General features: G+C 37.7%; 1 protein-coding gene across 7 annotated transcripts in view; it reads right to left on the reverse strand.

Annotated features, from left to right (window-relative positions):
* Nucleotides 1–4265: 4265 nt before the first annotated feature.
* The window catches only part of C5H1orf185 (chromosome 5 C1orf185 homolog), a 53270-nt gene continuing 33653 nt past the window's right edge, over nt 4266–23882 (reverse strand). For 6 of the 7 annotated variants that reach the window (XM_081485547.1, XM_081485548.1, XM_081485549.1 and 3 more), the window contains 3 exons: nt 18825–18960; nt 7857–7893; nt 4266–6280 (listed from right to left, as the gene is read on the reverse strand). In XM_081485547.1, the coding sequence (XP_081341673.1) occupies nt 5886–6280; nt 7857–7893; nt 18825–18960 (568 nt within the window). In that variant the 3' untranslated portion in view covers nt 4266–5885. The remainder of the gene's footprint in view (nt 6281–7856; nt 7894–18824; nt 18961–23882) is intronic. The other variant, XM_081485552.1, reaches the window with a different exon arrangement.

The raw sequence follows: 23882 nt of genomic DNA on the forward strand, positions 1-23882 counted from the left end.
AGCTGCTGTTCCTGTGTTGCTTCATTGCTGGAAAAAAATCAACACCTTCCCTTGTATCTGCTATTCCTCTGGCAAATACTCCCCAACCTTTATGTCTGTTAGTATGAACCACAAGATGCAGTTTTATTTCATTTGGAAGGATCAGCACTATACCCTCACTGTTCCACCCAAGGGTTATATTATTTTTCTAACCCTCTGTCATAATCTAGCCCAAATTGGTCTTGATCTTCTTTGTTACACATGAATGGACACCACAGGATATTTGTGGTATCATGCTGATTGTCCATGGTGAACAAGAATTAGTAACTATTCTAGATAATTTGATAAAATATATGCAAGTCAGAAGGTGGGAATAAATTCCACAAAATACAAGGGCTTGTTGCCTCAGTAAATTCTAAGCATCCAGTGGTCTGGAGCATGTCCAGATGGAAATGGACAAGATGCTTCAAGTTGGAAAAATAGTTGCTGCATCTGACTTCTCCAAGCACTAAGAGGTACAATGGATACCGGAGGCAACACAAACCTCATTTGGATGTGCTACTCTGACTCACTGAGTTAACTTGAAAGAGTTCCAGTTCTGAGTATTGCCCAAAATAGAAGGCTCTGCAAAAGGTCCAGGTTACCAAGTTAGTTGTTCTGCCCCTTGGGCCATATGGCCCAGCAGATCTATGCTATTTGAAGCATCTATCAGATAGGAAGCTGTATGGGGACTTCAGCAGGCAAATAAGGTTAATCAGAGTTCATAGGATTCCAAACAAAGCTATGTTATCACCTGCCAATAATTATTTGCCTTTTGGAAACAACACCTAGCTTGCCATTAGACTAGTAGAGAGTTAATATGTGACCATGGCCACCAAGCTACCTTGACCTGGTGAACTGAGCTGCTCACCATGAACTGGATGTTGTCTGGTTTACTAATAAAGTTAGGCATACAGATCTGTGATAGATCTAAAATGGCATTAAGACATGTAAAACTGAATATGAGTAGATTCTGAAGGCACAAAGAAATTGTATGAGGAGACGGTTAATATTCTTGTGGTTCTGATTCCTGTTACGTGGTCTCTCAACTTGTATCTATGAGATCAAGTGGAGTTACTTGTCACCAGTTGACTGAGGAGGGAAATATTTGACCCTGGTTCACAGATACTTCTGCATGATGTGCCAGCATCAGCTAAAAATGCAGAGTTGGAGTACCACAGCCCTGCTCATGTATGACTCTGTCGAGTCAAAGACAGTCTCAGTAGGCATAACTCTGAGCACTGACCTATTTTTATAGACTGGAAGAATTATACATTCAGATGCATAGATTTTCACAGACTCATTGGCAGTGGCTAATAATCTGGGGGATGGCTGGGAACTTGTAAGGAGTACAATTGGAAAATCACCGATAAGGAGTCAAGGAAGATACTTGTAGGTAAATTTCCCTGAATGGGCACAAAATGTGAAGATAAATTGGAGGCCCTTGTAAATGCTCCCCAAAGGGCAATATCAAAAGATGCTAATAATCAAGTGGACAAGACGATCTGTTCCATGGATGTCAGTCAGCCTCTTCCAACAGCTACCCTTCCTTGCCCAATAGACTCATGGAGAAAACGGCCATGTTGAAAGGGATGAAAGTTACTTATGGGTTTAGGAACATGGACTTCCACTCACTTAGGCTGACATGACTACAGCCACTTCTGAGAGCCCCACTTGCAAAAAGCAGAGACTAACACTGGTTCCCTATTTCCTGGGAGGAGCATGTATCAGCCATCTGGTAACAGGTTGATTACATCAGACTACTTCTACCATGAGAAAATTATTACCTGTGTTCTCACTAGAATTTCACTTTGGATATGGATTTGCCTTTCCAGACCACAGAGCTTCTTCCATTACCACTATCCCTGGACTTCAGGGTACCTGATTCACCATCATGGTATCTGAAAAGACTGCTTCTGACCAGAAAACAATTTTACTTAACATTAAATGAGGTGTGTCAGTAGGGTTGTGCTCATGGGATTAACTTTTCTTACCATTTTCCCTTTTACCCAAAGCATGAATCTGATAGAATGGTATGGGGGTTGGGGAGGGGACTTTTTGAAGACCTAGTTTTAGTGGCAACACTTTTCATGGCCCAGACAGATGTGTTCCATACCAAGATATGGTGAGATCTCTCTATCTCTTGGCCAGGATTCTCAGGTCCAAGAGAGAAAGGGTGTAAAAAAGAGTGACTTTTCTATTACTCCTGGTAATCCAGTGGCAAATATTTTATATTGTCTCAGCAATAACTATGTGACAAATTACAAAAATGATGGCAGTAGTTACAGGCATTTCATTCCTACCTTGAAATGAATATATACCAGTTCTTTTTCTTTTCTTCCTCTATCTTATTCCCATAAGAACACACGTGAATAGTGGCTAACCTTATATTTCATTATTTAGGTTATAGAATTTCAATGGGGATCTGTCTCACTAAAAGAGAAACATCACTCAAAAATGGACAAAGTGACATGTGGGACTCTGTATCCTCCACTGGGGAGAGTCTAGGTGCATTGTTTGTTATAGGGGGTATCTTGCATCATCTCATCATGGAACATGAGAAGACAATTGCTACTTCTTTATGCAGAAGTTTTAAATATTGTTATGGTGTGTGTGCATGTGTGCGTGCATGTGAAATTGCTTCAGTTGTGTCCAACTCTTTGGGACTCTAGCAAATGAATGCCAAATTGATGAGTGGACTGAGATAGTTTATACTGATAACTCTTTACGCTAGAATTATGTTTCCCTGTATACTTTCCCCTGTATGATTCTGGGTTACAGTTGGCCAAGAAAGTAATCTGTGCACTATTTGGAAGGCAGACTTCAAGCAGAAGCCATTATTCTGTGAAGGCCATCATGTTTACATGTGGTATCAGCAGAGAGGACAGTGGGCTCCAAATTGTCCTCACTCTCCTCTGCTGTGTTTTCAGTTCATTCCCCCAGCCTACAGCTTTTCTTCCTAACTGTTGATCCTGTTGACAAACAATGGCCCCAGGGTCACCACCAGATGGTTGACAAAATACTGTCAAGGCAGTTGCTACTCAGAGGCACATCTTCCTCAGAGACATTCTCACAAGCCTTCCTTCTCCCTTCCGCAGGCTCCCTGTGGCAGCTGGACAAGGTGGCTTCTCAGATGATGTAACTGGTGGCTTCTCTGATCCTCCAACTTCTCTCCTAAACCTTCACTTCCCCAGCTTCTTCTACAATTATTTAAGATATAGCTCTTAAAAATCCCCTTTCTCATACATGATAGTGGTTCATTTTCCCCTCATCAAAATTTGACTGGTATAAACAGAAACAGTCTTGATGGACTTTGAGGCTGTTCCATCTGTTCTTGAGACCCAAGAGATGTTCTTGTGCTTTCTGCATTTAGTTGCTTAACCATTATTTTAATTCTATTTACAAATAAAAATATTTTTCCTAAGCTAATCTGTGTTGGTTTCCAGGTATTTGTGATTTAAAAATAAACTGTAACAATACCCTATGGCAGTGTTAATTACAGATCTCTTGTATTTCTGCATGCCTGTGAGCTGACACACAGAGCACCAAACTCTTTTCACCAATGTATATGTAGCAAAACATTCTTAGAATATATTGTGGCTTCCTATGGTACAAAGGGCAGGTATGCTTATTGCTCATTATAAAACACTTGCTTGTATTAACTCAGTGTTCTTTCCTGTTATGCAATCCACTGTGTAGTCATTATTTGGGCCCCTTTTCATTGCCTTGTGGGAACTGGGGCTCAAGAAATGAGGCAAAAATTATGATACTTTGGCTACTGCTATGAATAATAAACTGTCCTTTGTCACTGACCTAAAACATATGCGGGCTTCCCTGGTGGCTCAGATGGTCTGTAATGTAGGAGACCTGGGTTTGATCTCTGGGTTGGGAAGATCACCTGGAGAAGGGAACGGTTCTGGCCTGGAGAATTCCATGGACTGTATATTCCATAGGGTTGCAAAGAGTTGGACACGACTGAGGAACTTTCACTTTTACTTTAAAAGATATGCTGTAATTTCATATGTACTGCTCATTAGACTTTTCAAAGAGAACAAGGTATATACCTATGATACAAAGTAACACTGTAATTAGCAAGCAAATGTATTAGGTTCTGAAGAAATAAACTGTTTTTTCTATCATTACAGTGTGATAAGTGCTTTAAATGTATAGTCCTCTTTATTTCTCATTTGTAATGACAAGAATTTGGTTAGGATGCTTTGGTTACAGTAACAGAAACAAAACTCTACTTAATGCAAAAAGGATAATTTATTAAAGAATTATAAAGGTACCTCACTAAAGCTAGAAAAAAAAAAAAACAACAGTTAGAAACAGGCCTTAGTGATCGTGGCTAGTAACAGAAATCAAATCTGCTAGCTTAAGCAAAAAGGGGAATTTATAATTAAGATATGAGGGTGCCGTACTAAGCCAAGGGCAGGACTCAAGAAGGGCTGGAATAAGGGAATGGAGCACTGTTAGAAAGCCAGGGATCACATTCTTCTGATCTCTCATCTCTGTTCTTCACTTTGCAAACACTTCACTGATCTCTTACTGCAGATTTGCTGTCCTTTTCTTCCTAAACCACAGAGTAGGACATGGCAACCCATAGCTCCCCAATTTATGTCTCCTCTATTCCAGAGATTAGTCAAAACAAGGCTAGAATCTGTTGTCTCTAACCCCAAATTTCTAGGGAATTTTTAGAATCTTACCAAAATTAGAGATGACTTTCTTCTCTGGGATAGGCAGTAAGATAGAAGTTGGTAGAAAACCAAGAAATAGAGACCAATTTTTTTTTACCATTCTTTACAAACCTTGAACTGAAATGGCTTATTTTGATTTAGGAATGGATATAGAGAGATATTCTCACAATCTAAAAAACAGAAATGACCAGATGTTTATAAAGAGAGGTGTTCTAATCTTTTTTAATATCCTCTCTAGGAGAGAACTGATGGGTCTGTATAATGCTACTACCATATTTGAGACAAGTTTATTTTCATTTATTGTAACAGACATGATTTATCTCTTGGGAAGATATGCACAAGTCCCAGTATGAGTGTTTTAAGCACAAAAAGTAATGATATATTTCATTGTTTTTCCCAAGAGAAAGAAAAACAGGGGCTAATTACATGAAGAGTATTTATGCGAAAGAAAGAAAAAAAGATTAATTACGGGGTAGGTGTCAAAAATCCCTTGGAGTCATAAATTGAAATTTGACCAAGGGTTTCTCAGACTAGAGAGAAATTCTGGTTCATCCTAGCTTGAGTCAGGTGCTTATGAAGATAACTGCTTATATCTTCATCACAGTGGGGTAAGGGTCAGAGGGTCATTCTGAGAAACAGACATAGGAGAGGGCAAAGAAAATTATTTTCTGTATTCTTCAGTGTTTCAGGCTCCCCTAGAGGAACAAAGTTATATTGCTTATGAAAATCATGGCATAGTAAGATTTAAATGGTAAGTGATTTATGTATTTAAAAACCAGAATAGCTGATAGAAGTATTCTGCCCAGTCTTACCCACACTGAAATAAAACTGAAAATGTCAGAAGTATAAAGAAACGCTGCAAATGTTTTACTTAAAATGTATTTGTGCTAAGGATTTCTTAAAGTATTTCTCCTGTGTGTTAAAATACATTTGTATTATTTATTATATCCTTTGATGAAATACAAGGAGTTAAACTTAATGTTTACGATATCACTCTACTTCTTCCTATAATTTTGTTTCTACATATAATTGGAAAGAGAAGTAGGACCACTCTATGGTAACGAACAAGAGACGTAATATTAGCATGGACATGTTAAGAGACTCAGAAGCTGGAAATTCAGTTTTAACTTTACATGATTTCAGTGTACACAAAATTTCAAAAGAAAAAAGTCATTCAGTATTATGTTGAAGGTTTTGTATTTCAACCTCTGTATTTCTTCGGGTAAATATTTCCTTAAGGTTATCATCTTTTTGATCATCACAAAGTGTCATATTTAGTACATTTTCAGTACATTGTTCTACTGGAATGGTTGTCAAGTATGAAAATACTTTCTCCATTAGAGGTTCCCCTAGAAAAGGCACTGGAGGGCTCTTTTTCATTAGAGAATCATCAGAATACCAGTCATCAGCTATTTCTATACTTTGGCTGTAATAAAAATCAGATGGTAATGTTGATAAGCTTAAGGTAACACTGCTGGGATTTGTTGCCGAGCTAGACTCTGAGGGGTCACAAATGACTTTTTTCGTTGCAAGGCAGAAATCATCTTTAGAATAACCATTGTTTGCTGTAAAAAAAAAAAAAAAACAGATTTACTATGAATATTACATATTCATGAGCCAAATCTTAATATAAGGATAATGTTACTTTCTAAAATTCAAACTCTTTTTAGGGTTTTTAGGAACAGAATAATGCAACAGTGAAAATTCCAAGTTGCTATTAACATCTACACAATGTTAAATATATAATGGGGAATCAACAATATTTTCATGATAAACCAGAGTAGAAAAATCTATTCTAAATAAAATCAACCTGTCTTAACAGGAGAAGATTCTAAACAGGCTAGAAAGCTCAGTTCTGGAATGTCCCTTAAAATCAGAGATGGCAGATTGTTTAACTATTTAGGGCTAAATATTGTCTTATTTAAAAAATAAATTTTGGCTCAGGAAACTCAAACAGAGGCTCTGTATCAACTAGAGGGGTGGGATGGGGAGGAAGATGGGAGGAAGGTTTAAAAGCGAGGGGATATAAGTATACCTATGGCTGATTCATGTTGAGGTTTGACAGAAAACAACAAAATTCTATAAAGCAATTATCTTTCAATAAAAGAAAAGTAAAACAAAAAAAATTTTTAAATGTCTCCTTAAGCAGATAAATTGGGGCTTCCCTGTGGCTCAGATGGTAAAGAATCTTCCTGCAATATGGGAGACCTGGGTTCGATCCCTGGGTGAGGAAGATCCCCTGGAGAAGGGAATGGCTATCCACTTCAATATTCTTGCCTGGAGAATTCCATGGACAGAGCCTGGAAGCCTACAGTTCATGGGGTCAAAGCAGCTAAATTACAAAATGTTTGTCCACCATGGGATCAAACTGGCTTTATACCAATTAAAGTAACAACTAACTCAACATTCATATATAATGCCTTAGAATTTACACAGCAGTTTGATATACTTCCAGATCTCATTTATCGTCTCAATTATTACTCAAAGTAGTTATCAGCCATACTTCAGAAAAGATATTACTGAGACTGAGACTTAGAGAAATGAGTCACCAAAATCAGATACAAACGGACTTCGTTCTAGATCTGTGTTACTGTAAGTCCCATGCTTCTCTCATTACATTATTTATGCTGTACAGTTGCAAATAAAAATGTAAAGTTTTAGAAAATGTCACATTTACAAAATATCCTAAAACATCTTTTATGATATTTTACATAATTTTGATGTGAATATGTAACATTAATTCTAAAGTTGTTTTAAATATCTTATTACATTCTAAATTTAGCATTTCTAAAATTATGTAGGAGAGTAAGGCTTTGAGGTACTAAGTCAATATCTAAAGGGTTATAAAATGCTCATGTCTTTTGACTCTCCATCATGTCTCTATGAAATTGACTCTGATACCTTTGGGTATAAATAAGGGACAAAAATTAAAATTTCACATTTTAAGATAGGACACTGCAAATTTTGTTTTCTAAAAAAATGCTCATTCATATACTAATAAATAGATATTTCCCTTCAGTTTTCATGATTTTAAAAATATTTAGATATTTAGTATATATTTAAGATAGCCTCTTGATTCTTTAAAATGTGAATTACTAAAAGTTGATTATGATTTATTCTAATAAACTTGAGAAAAAGTACCTTTTTTACATGCTGTTTCCTTTTTTCTTTGCTCCTCCTACATAAAAAATATTATTTGTATTTTAAAAATTAATAGTTTTTAAATAATTGTTGATATATGCTTAGGTGATAATATATGTTAACATCATAATAAAATTTTGATAGAATCATATTTTTTCCATGATATGAATTTATCTCACCAAAGTATATTGACAGGAAAGAAAATGTGTTGAGGTATCATCTGAAAAGAATGTGAATTGGCTCAAGAAGGCAGTCTCCAGGATAGGGAATGAAGGGTGAAATAGAGTTCAACAGGATTATTTCTTTCTATTCTCACTTAGATTCACTTGGTTAGAACTAGTAATGACAAAAAAAGTAAATACAATTCCTAGACCTACTCATTCTATTAACTAATAACAACAAAAAAGTAAATTCTGGCTGAAAGCTTTTATAAAAATGTGACTATTTTGAAGCCAATAAAACATCTGATCAAACAATACATTTCAGATATGTTCTGGAAAGTGTAGTGGTGTAGTAGTTCTCAAACTTAGGGCATCAGAATCACCCAGTGTGTTTATTAAAAATGCTGTTTCTTAGACATAATATCAGACCACTAAAACAGATTATCGGGCAGTAGGGTTTAGGAGTATCTATTGTAAACCATTCCATAAGCGATCTGATTCAGTTTTTACTTAGACTACTAAATGATGAGCTAATGCATAAAGTGTTTGGTACGCAGTGGGTGAAGATAGACAACACTGTCTTGTGTTACAGGGGAACGGTGTTGGTACTCTGTGCTAATCTTCATTGTCCTGTTTGCCAAAAAGGCTTGATTAGGAGATACACACACACACACACACACACACACACACATATGGAATATACATATAGATAGGATAACGCATAAGCACTTTTTTTGGAATCTGCTTTACTTTTTGGTCATTTTCACCTTTTATTAATACAAATGTCAGTATAGGCTCCTGACTTACCTTGCCTGAATCTAGGATCAAGTCAATTTTCCCACATGGGCCTGCAGTTTAATCTAAGAAGTTCTGGAATCAAGTTCTGGACTATACTATGCTCATGCCTACACACGGGCTTCCTTGGTGGCTCAGTGATAAAGAACCCATCTGCTAATGCAGGAGTCGCGGGTTTGATCCCTGGGTGGAGAAGATCCCCTGGAGAAGGAAATGGCAACCCACTCCAGTATTCTTGTCTGGAGATTTCCATGGAGAGAGGAGCCTGGTGGGCTACAGTCGATGGGGTTGCAAAGAGTTGGAGAAAACTGAGCGACTGAATACCATATAAATTATATCTGAAACTGCTTTTCAGACTTTCATGTGCCTATGTATTACCTGGGGGAACTTGTTAAAATATAGATTCTAACTCAATAGGTCTGGGGTGGGGTCTGAGATTCTGCATTTCTAACAGGTTCCCAGGTAATGCTGATACTCTTGGTATGAGAACCATAGAGTAAGGTCCTAGATGTATTAAAATTCTACCCAAACTAGGGAATGACAAAATGGGCATTCTTATATATTGCTGTATATATAAATATATAAACCAGTAGACCATTCAGGTATGACCTAAATCAAATCCCTTACGATTATACAGTGGAAGTGACAAATAGACCCAAAGGATTAGATCTGATAGACAGAGTGCCTGAAGAACTATGAACGAAGGTTCATGACACTGTACAGGAGGCAGGGATCAAGACCATTCCCCAGAAAAAGAAATGCAAAAAGGCAACTTTGTTGTCTGAGGGGGCCTTACAAATAGCTATGAAAAGAAGAGAAGCAACAGGCAAAGGAGAAAAACAAAGACACACATATTTGAATGCAGCGTTCCAAAGAATAGTACAGAGAGATAAGAAAACCTTCCTCAGTGATCAATGCAAAGAAATAGAGGTAAACAATAGAATGGGAAAGACTAGAGATACCTTTTAAAAAATTAGTGACACGAAGGGAACATATCATGCAAAGATGGGCACACTAAAGGACAGAAATGGTATGGACCTAAAAGAAGCAGAAGATATTAAGAAGAGGTGGCAAGAATACATAGAAGAACTGTACAAAAAAGATCTTCATGATCCAGATAATCACAATGATGTGATCACTCACCTAGAGCCAGACATCCGGGAATGCGAAGACAAGTAGGCGTCAGGAAGCATAACTATGAGCAAAGCTAGTGGAGGTGACAGAATTCCAGTTGAGCTATTTCAAATCCTGAAAGATGATGCTGTGAAAGTGCTGCACTCAATATGCCAGCAAATTTGGAAAACTCAGCAGTGGCCACAGGACTGGAAAAAGTCAGTTTTTGTTCCAATCCCAAATAAAGGCAATGCCAAAGAATGCTCAAACTACACCACAACTGCACTCATCTCACATGCTAGCAAAGTAATGCTCAAAATTCTCCAAGCCAGGCTTCAATAATACGTGAACCGTGAACTTCCAGGTGTTCGAGCTGGATTTAGAAAAAGCAGAGGAACCAGAGATCAAATTGCCAACATCCGCTGGATCATCGAAAAAGCAAGAGAGTTCCAGAAAAACATCTATTTCTGCTTTATTGACTATGCCAAAGCCTTTGACTGTGTGGATCACAATAAACTGTGGAAAATTCTGAAAGAGATGGGAATACCAGACCATCTGACCTGTCTCTTGAGAAACCTGTATGCAGGTCAGGAAGCAACAGTTAGAACTGGACATGGAACAACAGACTGGTTCCAAATAGGAAAAGGAGTACGTCAAGGCTGTATATTGTCACCCTGCTTATTTAACTTCTATGCAGAGTACATCATGAGAAACGCTGGGCTGGAAGAAGCACAAGCTGGAATCAAGATTGCCGGGAGAAATATCAATAACCTCAGATATGCAGATGACACCACCCCTATGGCAGAAAGGGAAGAAGAACTAAAGAGCCTCTTGATGAAGGTGAAAGAGGAGAGTGAAAAAGTTGGCTTAAAGCTCAACGTTCAGAAAACTAAGATCATGGCATCTGGTCCCATCACTTCATGGGAAATAGATGGGGAAACAGTGGAAACAGTGTCAGACTTGATTTTGTTGGGCTCCAGAATCACTGCTGATGGTGACTGCAGCCATGAAATTAAAAGACGCTTACTCCTTGGAAGGAAGGTTATGGCCAACCTAGAGAGCATATTTAAAAGCAGAGACATTACTTTGCCAACAAAAGTCCGTCTAGTCAAGGCTATGGTTTTTCCAGTGGTCATGTATGGATGTGAGAGTTGGACGGTGAAGAAAGCTGAGCGCCGTAGAATTGATGCTTTTGAACTGTGGTGTTGGAGAAGACTCTTGAGATTCCCTTGGACTGCAAGGAGATCCAATCAATCCATCCTAAAAGAGATCAGTCCTGGGTGTTCATTGGAAGGTCTGATGTTGAAGCTGAAACTCCAATACTTTGGCCACCTCATGCGAAGGGTTGACTCATTGGAAAAGACCCTAATGCTGGGTAGGATTGGGGGCGGGAGAAGAAGGGAACGACAGAGGATGAGATGGTTGGATGGCATCACCGACTCGATGGACATGGTTTTGGGTGGACTCCAGGAGTTGGTGATGGACAGGGAGGCCTGGCGTGCTGCAATTCATTGGTCGCAAAGAGTCGGACACGATTGAGCGACTGAACTGAACTGAACTGAACTAACACCTATCCTACTCAAACTCTTCCAGAAAATTGCAGAGGAAGGTAAACTTACAAACTCATTCTATGAGGTCAACATCACCCTAATACCAAAATCAGACAAAGATGCCACAAAAAAAGAAAACTACAGGCCAATATCACTGATGAACATAGATGCAAAAATCCTTAACAAAATTCTAGCAAAGAGAATCCAACAACATGTTGAAAAGATCACACATCATGACCAAGTGGGCTTTATCCCAGGGATGCAAGGATTCTTCAATATTTGCAAATCAATCAATGTGATACACCACATTGACAAATTGAAAGATAAAACTATATCATTATCTCTATAGATGCAGAGAAAGCCTTTGACAAAATTCAACATCCATTTACGATAAAAACCCTTCAGAAAGCAGGCATAGAAGGAACATAACGCAACATAATAAAAGCCATATATGATAAACCCATTGAAAGCATTTCCCTTAAAGTCAGGAACAAGACAAGGATGCCCACTCTCACCACTACTATTCAACATAGTTTTGGAAATTTTAGCCACAGCAATCAGAGAAGAAAAACAAATAAAAGGAATCCAGATTGGAAAAGAAGAAGTAAAACTCTCACTGTTTGCAGATGACATGATCCTCTACATAGAGAACCCTAAAGACTCACCAGAAAATTACTAGAGCTAACCAATCAATACAGTAAAGTTACAGGATATAAAATTAACACGCAGAAATCCCTTGCATTCCTATACACTAACAATGAGAAAACAGAAAGAGAAATTAAGGAAACAATTCCATCATCATTGCAATGAAAAAAATAAAATAGGAATAAATCTACCTAAAGAAACAAAAGACCTATATATAGAAAACTATAAAACATTGATGAAAGAAATCAAAGATGACACCAATAGATGGAGAAATATACCATGTTCATGGATCAGAAGAATCAATATAGTGAAAATGAGTATACTACCCAAAGCAAACTATAGATTCAATGCAATCCCTATCAAGCAACCAATGGTATTTTTCAGAGAACTAGAACAAATAATTTCATAATTTGTATGGAAATACAAAAAAACCTCTAATAGCCAAAGCAATCTTGAGAAAGAAGAATGGAACTGGAGGAATCAACCTGCGTGACTTCAGACTATACTACAAAGCTACAGTCATCAAGACAGTATAGTACTGGCACAAAGACAGAAATATAGATCAATGGAACAAAATGGAAATCCCATAGATAAATCCATGCACCTATGGACACCTTATCATTGAAAAAGGAGGCAAAAATATACAGTGGAGAAAAGACAATCTCTTTAACAAGTGGTGGTGGGAAAACTGGTCAACCACTTGTAAAAGAATGAAACTAGAACACTTTCTAACAACATACACAAAAATAAACTCAAAATGGATCAAAGATCTAAATGTAAGACCAGAAACTATAAAACTCCTAGAGGAAAACATAGGCAAAACACCATAAATCACAGCAGGATCCTCTATGACCCACCTCCCAGAGTAATGCAAATAAAAGCAAAAATAAACAAATGTGACCTAATTAAACTTAAAAGCTTTTGCACAACAAAGGAAACTATAAGCGAGGTGAAAAGACAGCCTTCAGAATGGGAGAAAATAATAACAAAAGAAGCAACTGACAAACAATTAATCTCAAAAATATACAAGCAGCTCATGCAGCTCAATTCCAGAGAAATAAACAACCCAATCAAAACATGGGCCAAAGAACTAAACAGACATTTCTCCAAAGAAGACATACAGATGGATAACAGATGAAAAGATGCTCAACATCACTCATTAACAGAGAAATGCAAATCAAAACCACAATGAGGTACCATCTCACTTCAGTCAGAATGGCTGCTATCACAAACTCTACAAACAATAAATGCTGGAGAGGATGTGGAGAAAAGGGAACCCTCTTACACTGTTGGTGGGAATGCACACTAGGACAGCCACTATGGAGAACAGTATGGAGAGTCCTTAAAAAACTGGAAATAGAACTGCCATAGGACCCAGCAATCCCACTGCTGGGCATGCACACTGAGGTAACCAGAATTGAAAGAGACACGTGTACCTTCAATGTTCCTCACAGCACTGTTTACAATAGCCTGAACATGGAAGCAACCTAGATGTCCATCGGCAGATGAATGGATAAGAAAGCTATGCTACATATACACAATGGAATATTACTCAGCCATTAAAAAGAATGCATTTGAATCAGTTCTAATGAGGTGGATGAAACTGGAGCCTATTATACAAAGTGAAGTAAGTCAGAAAGAAAAAGACCAATACAGTATATGAACGCATATACATGGAATTTAGAAAGATGGTAACGATGACCCTATATGTGAGACAGCGAAAGAGACACGGATGTAAAGAACAGTCTTTTGGACTCTGTGGGAGAAGGCGAGGGTGGGATGATTTGAGAGAACAGCATTGAAACATGTATATTATCATATGTGAAATAGATTGCCAGTCCAGGTTTGATGCATGAAACAGGGTGCTCAGGGCTGGTGCACTGGGATGACCCTGAGGGATTGGATGGGGAGGGAGGTGGGAGGGAGGTTCAGAATGGGGAACACATGTACACCCAGGGCTGATTTATGTCAATGTATGGCAAAAACCACTACAATATTGTAAAGTAATTAGCCTCCAATTAAAATAAATAAATTAATTTAATAAAACAAAACAAAAAAAGTAAGTATTAAAAAAAAAGAGTATGGGATTAACAGATATACAGCACTATATATAAAATAGACAACTAGGATTTAATGAATAGCACAGGGAACTATATTAATATCTTCTAATAACCTATATGGCAAAGAATCTGAAAATTTAATGCATGTATAATAAATATGTATATAAGCTGAATCCCTTTGTTGTATACCTGAAACTAATACAATATTGTAAGTCACTATACAGTGAAAACAAAAGGCAAAAATGCATGAAGGTATCAAAATTCACATAACTGACAAATAGGTATCCATTTATATTATATTTATATAATTTATATTAATATATATGAATTTAAATTAATATCAACTTTTGAAGTTTCATGATAAAAAGATAAACTAATAGAAAAAGGGGTCAAAAATCTGAACAGGCATTTTGTACAGAAATTTGTAGTGGCCAATGATCTTTAGAAAAGTCATTCAATTCATTTTTTAGCAGGAAAATACAAATTAACACTATAGTGAGATATAAAGAGAATGAGAAGACAGGACACAGGCTAGGTAAAAGTGTTTGGAAAAGACATATCTGATAGAAGATTGTTATTAAAAATGTACAAAAAACCTTTAAAACTCAACAATAAAAAAACCAACACCCCAATTAAAATATGAGCAAAAGATCTGAACAGATACCTCACCAAAGAAGATATACAGATGGCAAATAAACATATGAAAAAATTATAAGCATCATATATTATTAGGAAATGAAAAATAAAAACAACAAAAACAATTATATGCCTATTCAGTTCAGTTCAGTCGCTCAGTCATGTCCGACTCTTTGTGACCCCATGGACTGCAGCACGCCAGGCCTCTCTGTCCATCACCAACTCCTGGAGGTTATTCAGACTCATGTCCATTGAGTTGGTGATGCCATCCATCTCATCCTCTGTCGTCTCCTTCTCCTCTTGCCTTCAGTCTTTCCCAACATCACGGTCTTTCAAATGAGTCAGCTCTTCGCATCAGGTGGCCAAAGTATTGGAGTTTCAGCTTCAACATCAGTCCTTCCAATGAACACTCAGGATTGATCTCCTTTAGGATGGACTGGTTGGATCTCCCTGCAGCCCAAGGGACTCTCAAGAGTCTTCTCCAATATCACAGTTCAAAAGCATCAATTCTTCGGTGCTCAGCTTTATTTATAGTCCAACTCTCACATCCATACATGACTACTGGGAAAACCATAGCCTTGACTAGACAGACCTTTGTTGGCAAACTAATGTCTCTGCTTTTTACTATGCTGTCTAGGTTGGTCATAACTTTCCTTCCAAGGAGTAAGCGTCTTTTAATTTCATGGCTGCAGTCACCATCTGCAGTGATTTTGGAGCCCAGAAAAATAAAGTCTATCCCTATTTCCACTGTTTCTCCATCTATTTGCCATGAAGTGATGGGACCAGATGCCATGATCTTAGTTTTCTGAATGTTGAGCTTTAAGCCAACTTTTTCACTCTCCTCTTTCACTTTCATTAAGAGGCTCTTTAGTTCTTCTTCACTTTCTGCCATAAGGGTGGTGTCACCAGCATATCTGAGGTTACTGATATTTCTCCCAGCAATCTTGATTCCGGCTTGTGCTTCTTCCAGCCCAGCGTTTCTCATGATGTACTCTGCATAGAAGTTAAATAAGCAGGGTGACAATATACAGCCTTGACGTACTCCTTTTCCTATTTGGAACCAGTCTGTTGGTCCATGTCCAGTTCTAACTGTTGCTTCCTGACCTGCATACAGATTTCTCAAGAGGCAGGTCAGGTGGTCTGGTATTCCCATCTCTTTCAGAATTTTCCACAGTTTATTGTGATCCACACAGTCAAAGGCTTTGGCATAGTCAATAAAGCAGAAATAGGTGTTTTTCTGGAACTCTCTTGCTTTTTTGATGATCCAGCGGATATTGGCAATTTGATCTCTGGTTCCTCTGCCTTTTCTAAATCCAGATTGAACATATGGAAGTTCATGGTTCATGTATTGCCGAAGCCTGGCTTGGAGAATTTTGAGCATTACTTTGCTAGTGTGTGAGATGAGTGCAATTGTGCGGTAGTTTGAGCATTCTTTGGTATTGACTTTCTTTGGGATTGGAATGAAAACTGACCTTTTCCAGTCTTGTGGCCACTGCTGAGTTTTCCAAATTTTCTGGCATATTGAGTGCAGCACTTTCACAGCATCATCTTTTAGGATTTGAAATAGCTCAACTATATGCATATGCCTATTACAATGGTGAAAATACAACACTGACACCACTAAGTCCCGGTGAGGATGTAGAACAACAGAAACTCTCATTCATTGCTGGTGGGGATGCAAAATGGTACAGCCACTTTGTCAGGCAGTTCAGCAGTTTCTCACAACTCCCTCTTACCATCTAATCCAGCAATCATGTTACTCGGTAGTTACCCAAATAAGTTGAAAATATATGTCCACACAATAATTTGCACACTGAATGTTTACAGCAGCTTTACTCATATTTGCTAAAACTTGAAAGCAACCAAGAAATCCTTCAGTAAGGGAGTGGATAAATAAATTGAGGTAGATCGATACATACTATGCTGACAAAGGTCCATATAGTCAAAGCTCTGGTTTTTCCGGTAGTCATATATGGATGCGAGAGTTGGACCATAAAGAAGGCTGAGCGCCAAAGAATTGATGTTTTCAAACTGTGATGTTGAAGAAGACTCTTGAAAGTCCCTTGGACTGCAAGGAGATCAAACCAGTAAATCCTAAAGGAAATCAACCTTGAATATTCATTGAAGGACTGATGCTGAAGCTGAAGCTCCAATACTTTTGGCCATCTGATGTGAAAAGCCAACTTATTGGAAAAGACTCTGATGCCAGGAAAGATTGAAGGCAGGAAGAGAAGGGGATGACAGAGGATGAGATGGTTAGAGGCATCACTGACTCAATGGATATGAGTTTGAGCGAACCTAGGGAGATAGTGAAGGACAGGGAAACCTGGTGTGCTGCAGTCCATGGGGTTGCAAAGAGTCGGACACCCCTGACCAACTGAAAAACAACAGATCCATACAATGGAATATTAGTCAGTGCCAAACAGAAATGTGATATCAAGTCTTGAAAAGACAGAGAGCACTTTAAACTCATATTAATAAGAAAAAGAAGCCTGAAAAGGCTAAATTCTGTATGATTCCAACTATACGACATTCTAGAAAAGGCAAAAACATGGAAACAGCTAAATGACTGCTGGTTGGATGATCCTTCTTTTGAACAAGCATGGAACAAGACTTTTAGGGTAGTAAAACTATTGTGTGTGATGCTATTAATATAACGTTGCCCACATCTCTCTCTCCGTCTGTCCCTGTTTTTCTGTGTGTGTGTGCGTGTGTGTGTTTCTGTCTCTACATACATGTCAAAACCCATAGAATGTAGGATTCAAGAGTGACTCCTAACAGACAATGGACTCTGGGTGATGATGTCTCAATGTAGATTCATCAGTAGTAACAACTGTACCACTCTGCTGCAGAATGTTGATTGTAGAGGAGGCTGTACTTGTGTAGGGGTAAGGAGTATATGAGAATGCTATACTTTCTCCTTCGTTTTGTTGTGAGCCTAAAATCTCTTGGAAAAATAAAGTCTACTGAGAGAAAGCTATAGTGAGATACTATTACACATCCATCAGATTGTTAAAAACTTAGAAGCCTAAAAATATCAGTACTTGTTGATATGGAGCAATCCTAGCAATTTTGTATGCCTTAAGGGAATATATGTTGACAGAACTGCTTTGGAAAACAATTTGAATTTATCTAATAATATTAAACATGCACAAATCCCATGAGTCAGTGATTCCAATATTAGGTACATTCACCATGGAAATTTCCTAAAAAAAACAGCTGAAAACAATTTAAATGTTTATAACATAAAACTTGACATATTCATATAACAGAACACCACATAATAAAACAAATAATGAATAATCAGTATATGCACCAATCTGGATGAGGCTCAGAAATATAACAGAAAAAGGAAGAATATACTAGACATGGAATCCAAAAACATTAATAAAACATTGTTTAGCTATACCATAGTTTTAAATTTCTACTGGTGTCTCCCTTGTTTTACTTTGTCTGTACAACACTATTTTGATAACATATAACAGAAAGTTAATTATGTGTCTGTCTTTTCTACTTGTACTACACTAGCACTTTGAAGGTAGGGTTCATATCTTACTATCAATAGGGAGGGCCAAGAGCTCAGAATGTAATGAAGCCTTAATAAACCCTTGTTAAACTGTATTTAATTTCAATTAGTTGGTTTGATTAGATTTTTTTGGTTATCTGAGTATCCTCTTATCTCCAAATCTCTTTCTTTTCATAGGCTTGGCAATTTTGGTTTACTTTACTTACGCCATTTATCTTCAAGCCTATAACAACTGCAATATGGGGAATACAGGTTCTCAGGCTAGAGATATAGGGAAGCAACTACAGGAGACATTTTCACTTAGCCTTTCAATTTCCTATAATATAAACTCTAACTAGTTTGGGTAATTTAAATTTAGCTCCATGTTATTGTTCCTCAAATTTAAAAACAATAGTGGATAATTAAAATAAAGACAACAATGCTAATGACATGGGGTCACAAGAAATTATTTGAAAAGATTGCTATAAAATATTACACACTACCTGTGATTGGAATCTTCCAGTATGAAAATTACGAGAAATAAAAACACACTGAGGATGAGATTTAATCTTCGCCTTCGATGGTCTTTGCCTGCATCTCTCATCAACTGCTTTAAATTTAGAGTCTTGAAATATTTCTCTGAAAAATATTTTATAGAGAACACTACTAAACATGAATTATAAAACAAAATCATTGTTTTTAACAGTCTACATAAATGGTTTAAAATCAGAATATATTATTACATATTTACTTTCAAAAGTGCAAATCAACGTATATATTCCTTTCTCATATGTTACTGATTTCACAACACCTACTTTGTTCATAGAATATAAATTAAGCTACTTCTTCACAGGGTTAATATTTCCAGTTTGAAGATCAACCATTCGTTTTTGATAATCTTCTCTCTCTGGCTGTGAGATAATCAACTTTACTGTCAGTTAGGCTTTTCATACATCTGTCTTTAAAGGCATAGGAAATTAAATGAATGAAACCCATTGGCCATTTTTATATTTAATAATATCTCTGGCAGAAGTACAGAAATGGTATGGACCTAACAGAAGCAGAAGATATTAAGAAGAGGTGGCAAGAATACACAGAAGAACTGTACAAAAAAGATCTTCATGACCCAGATAATCACGATGGTGTGATCACTCACCTAGAGCCATACAGCCGGGAATGTGAAGTCAAGTGGGCCTTAGAAAGCATCACTACGAACAAAGCTAGTGGAGGTGATGGAATTCCAGTTGAGCTATTTCAAATCCTCAAAGATGATGCTGTGAAAGTGCTGCACTCAATATGCCAGCAAATTTGGAAAACTCAGCAGTGGCTACAGGACTGGAAAAGGTCAGTTTTCATTCCAATCCCAAAGAAAGGCAATACCAAAGAATGCTCAAACTGCCACACAATTGCACTCATCTCACACGCTAGTAAAGTAATGCTCAAAATTCTCCAAGCCAGGCTTCAACAATACGTGAGCCATGAACTTCCAGATGTTCAAGCTGGTTTTAGAAAAGGCAGAGGAACCAGAGATCAAATTGCCAATATCCGCTGGATCATCAAAAAAGCAAGAGAGTTCCAGAAAAACATCTATTTCTGCTTTATTGACTATGTCAAAACCTTTGACTGTGTAGATCACAATAAACTGTGGAAAATTCTGAAAGAGATGGGAATACCAGACCACCTGACCTGCCTCTTGAGAAACCTGTATGCAGGTCAGGAAGCAACAGTTAGAACTGGACATGGAACAACAGACTGGTTCCAAATAGGAAAAGGAGTACATCAAGGCTGTATATTGTCACCCTGCTTATTTAATTTCTATGCAGAGTACATCATGAAAAACACTGGGCTGGAGGAAGCACAAGCTGGAATCAAGATTGCCAGGAGAAATATCAATAACCTCAGATATGCAGATGACACCACCCTTATGGCAGAAAGTGAAGAGGAACTAAAAAGCCTCTTGATGAAAGTGAAAGAGGAGAGTGAAAAAGTTGGCTTAAAGTTTAACATTCAGAAAACTAAGATCATGGCATCTGGTCCCATCACTTCATGGGAAATAGATGGGAAAACAGTGGAAACAGTGTCAGACTTTATTTTGGGGGGCTGCAAAATCACTGCAGATGGTGATTGCAGCCATGAAATTAAAAGACGCTTACTCCTTGGAAGGAAAGTTATGACCAACCTAGACAGCATATTAAAAAGCATAGACATTACTTTGCCAACAAAGGTCTGTCTAGTCAAGGCTATGGTTTTTCCAGTAGTCATGTATGGATATGAGAGTTGGACTGTGAAGAAAGCTGAGCGCTGAAGAATTGATGCTTTTGAACTGTGATATTGGAGAAGACTTGAGAGTCCCTTGGACTGCAAGGAGATCCAACCAGTCCATCCTAAAGGAGATCAGTCCTGGGTGTTCATTGGAAGGACTGACGTTGAAGCTGAAACTCCAATACTTTGACCACATCATGCGAAGAGTTGACTCATTGGAAAAGATCCTGATGCTGGGAAGGATTGGGGGCAGGAGGAGAAGGGGACAACAGAGGATGAGATGGCTGGATGGTATCACCGACTTGATGGACGTGAGTATGGGTAGGCTCCGGGAATTGGTGATGGACAGGGAGCCTGGCGTGCTGCGATTCATGGGGTCGCAAAGAGTCGGACACAACTGAGTGACTAAACTGAACTGAACTGAACTGAACTTGCAAAAGTAAATAGAAGGAAACAGAATTGAAACTAATGACTTACAAGGGAATAATACCTGTGATCTTTATGCATGCAGCCACATTATTTCTAAAATAATGAAATAGCAAGTAAAATTCCAGCTGACTGAAGACAGTTAAGTATAAAGGATTGTATTTTCCAATAGTAATTCTAGACTTAATTTAAAAAACAATGCTGATTTCCATTTTTTTTTCCTGAGGTACTAGAAATTTTCCAAATTAATTCAAGAGATCATATTATGTTATTTAATGCAGTATTAACAAGTAAAATTCATTCACTTACTGAATTCAATTTACTTAACAGATACATACTGAGTACTTACTATGTGCCAGGCATTATGCTGGGTGTTATATACAGTGGCAGGGGAGAAAAAGCACAGCTACCACATTCATGGAACTGTCACTGTGCTCATGGAGCTTAAACACTAGCAATGAAGACAGATATTAATAAAACAAACACAAGAAAATGAAAAACTTACAGCTATGGAAAATATTATCAAGGAAAACTACCTGCTACTCTATGTGTATATAAGAAAGGGAATTAACCTGATTAGAAAAGTCAGGGAAGGCTTTTCTAATGAAGAAATGATTGAATTAGGCATCTGAAGAAATGGGAGCGGTTATTAGATAGAATGAGTGGAGGAGGGGAGATGTAGGGGTAAGAACATTCTAGTCAGAGAGAATATCAAGTACAAAGACCTGGTGGCCACATTAGGACAGTGTAGCAGAAGTACAGAAAGCAAGAGGGAAAGTGGGAAATGAAATTTGAGAATATGCATGGGGAGACCATGTAGGGCCTTAAAAGTCATATTGTTTTATCTTTATCCTAAAATCAATGGGATGTCCTTCACAGTGGGAATGGGGTGGAAGTGTAGGGTGACTTGATCAGATCTGCATTTGGAAAATATCTGGCTGAAGTGTGGAGAAGAGATTAAATGATGTCAGTAGTGAAGGTAAAGGTCAGGTAAAGGTCAGTTATAACTCCTACTTCAGGAGTCTATGTGGGGGATAAGGTGGTGGCAAAGGTAATGGAGAGAAATGGATAGATTTGAGCAATTTATAAGGTAAAATAAATAGAACATGGTGATGGTTCAAATTTAGTAGGGGTGCGAAAGAGAGGAGGAGATATCAAACACACTTTCCATGTTTTGAGGAAGAAAAAAATAGTCCTTCCTTGGACTTCTCTGGGGGGACAGTGGATAGGAATCCGCCTGCCAGTTCAGGGGACATGGGCTCGATCCCTGGTCTGGGAAGATTCCACGTGCTGCAGAGCAACTAAACCCGCGTGCCGCAGCTACTGAGTCCAGGCTCTAGAGCCCATAAGCTGCAACTACTAAAGCATATGTGCCTATGGCCTGTGCTCTGCAACAAGAGTGGCAACTAGAGAAAAGCCCGAGCACAGCAACAAAGACCCTGTGCAACCAAAAATAAATAAATAATTTTTTTAAATAGATGTTTAAAAAAAAAATTCTTCCTGACCTCACATTTTCTTCCTGTTTCTGCCCTTTTTAGCAACTCCTCTACACACCCCTGCCAAAAAAAGCTTCTTAAAAGAACGTATGTATTTGTTTCAATTTTCTCACCTCCTGGTTTTACTCAAAAGTAAGTTTCTGAACCCATCACTCTACCAAAACTATTCAAGGCTACCAGTAACTTCTATGCTGCTAAATCCAAAAATTATTTCTCTATCCTCATCTTTCTCAACTTCTTAAGCACCTTTAACATAACTGGTCATCACCTCCTTCTTAAAACATTTTCTAGTTTTGACTTCCTTGACACCACACACCTTTCTGCTTTTCCTTCTCAGATGTTGTTGATTCTTCTTGCTCTTTTTCTAGCTTTCTAAATGTTGGTGAGCTGAAGAGAACAGTCATACAGTCTTCTCTTTCAAAAATCACTCCCTGGTTAGTCTCATCCAGTTGTGTGACTCCATACATTGATAACCTAAATCTTTAGCCCTGACTTCTCTCCTGAAGTTCATACATGTATATCCGACTGTCTATTTAACATTTTCACTTGGATGTCTCATAGGCTTTCAAATTTACATCCAAAATACAACTCCTAGTTTATCACCACTCCCTCAATTTGTCCCCCCCATTATCTCCTCATTTCAGTAAATGGCATGATTAACTACTCAGTTGCTCATGGTAAAAATGTAGGTGTTAGCATTATCTCCGCCATTTCACTCATCTTTCCTTGCCTCATCCAATCCATCAACAAGACCTCCTAACTTTATCTGCAAAATTATCTCAAATCCAACTCCTTCTTTTTTTCCATATCCTCTGTTTCCATGTTAGTCTAAGATACTGTCATCCTTAATCTGGACTGTGCAATAGCCTCCTAACTTGCCTCTCAGATTTTATTCTTACTCCATTAAAATATAGGAGTCAGAGAGATGTAAGAAAAATCTTTTAAAAATATGAATTAAAACCCTCATATCTTGCTGAATGGGAGTGTAATTCCACCTTGGAGAACTGGTTAGCAGTTTCTTATAAAGCTAATCACGTGATCCAGCAACTCCACTCTTAGGTATTTACCCAAGAGAAGTTAAAAACACGTGTACAAAAAGATTTATGGAAGAATGTTCATAGCAGCCATATTCCTAAGAGCTAAAAATTGGAAATGACCTAAGTGTCCATTAACTGAAAAATGGAAAAGCAAACTGAGATATATTTATACAATGAAAAGAATGAAAAGATAAACTCAACAACATAAATGAATCTCAAAAATATTATGCTAAGTGAAAAGAGCAAACGTAAAAAGTCCATTTATATGAAGTTCAAAAATGGGTAAAATTTATCTATGGTGATAAAAATCAGAATAATGACTGCTTCTGGGTGGGAGGTG

Source organism: Giraffa tippelskirchi, chromosome 5 (assembly GCF_054371585.1).
Source record: "Giraffa tippelskirchi isolate mGirTip1 chromosome 5, T2T-mGirTip1v1.2.pri, whole genome shotgun sequence".
In the NCBI taxonomy this organism is placed as follows: domain Eukaryota; kingdom Metazoa; phylum Chordata; class Mammalia; order Artiodactyla; family Giraffidae; genus Giraffa; species Giraffa tippelskirchi.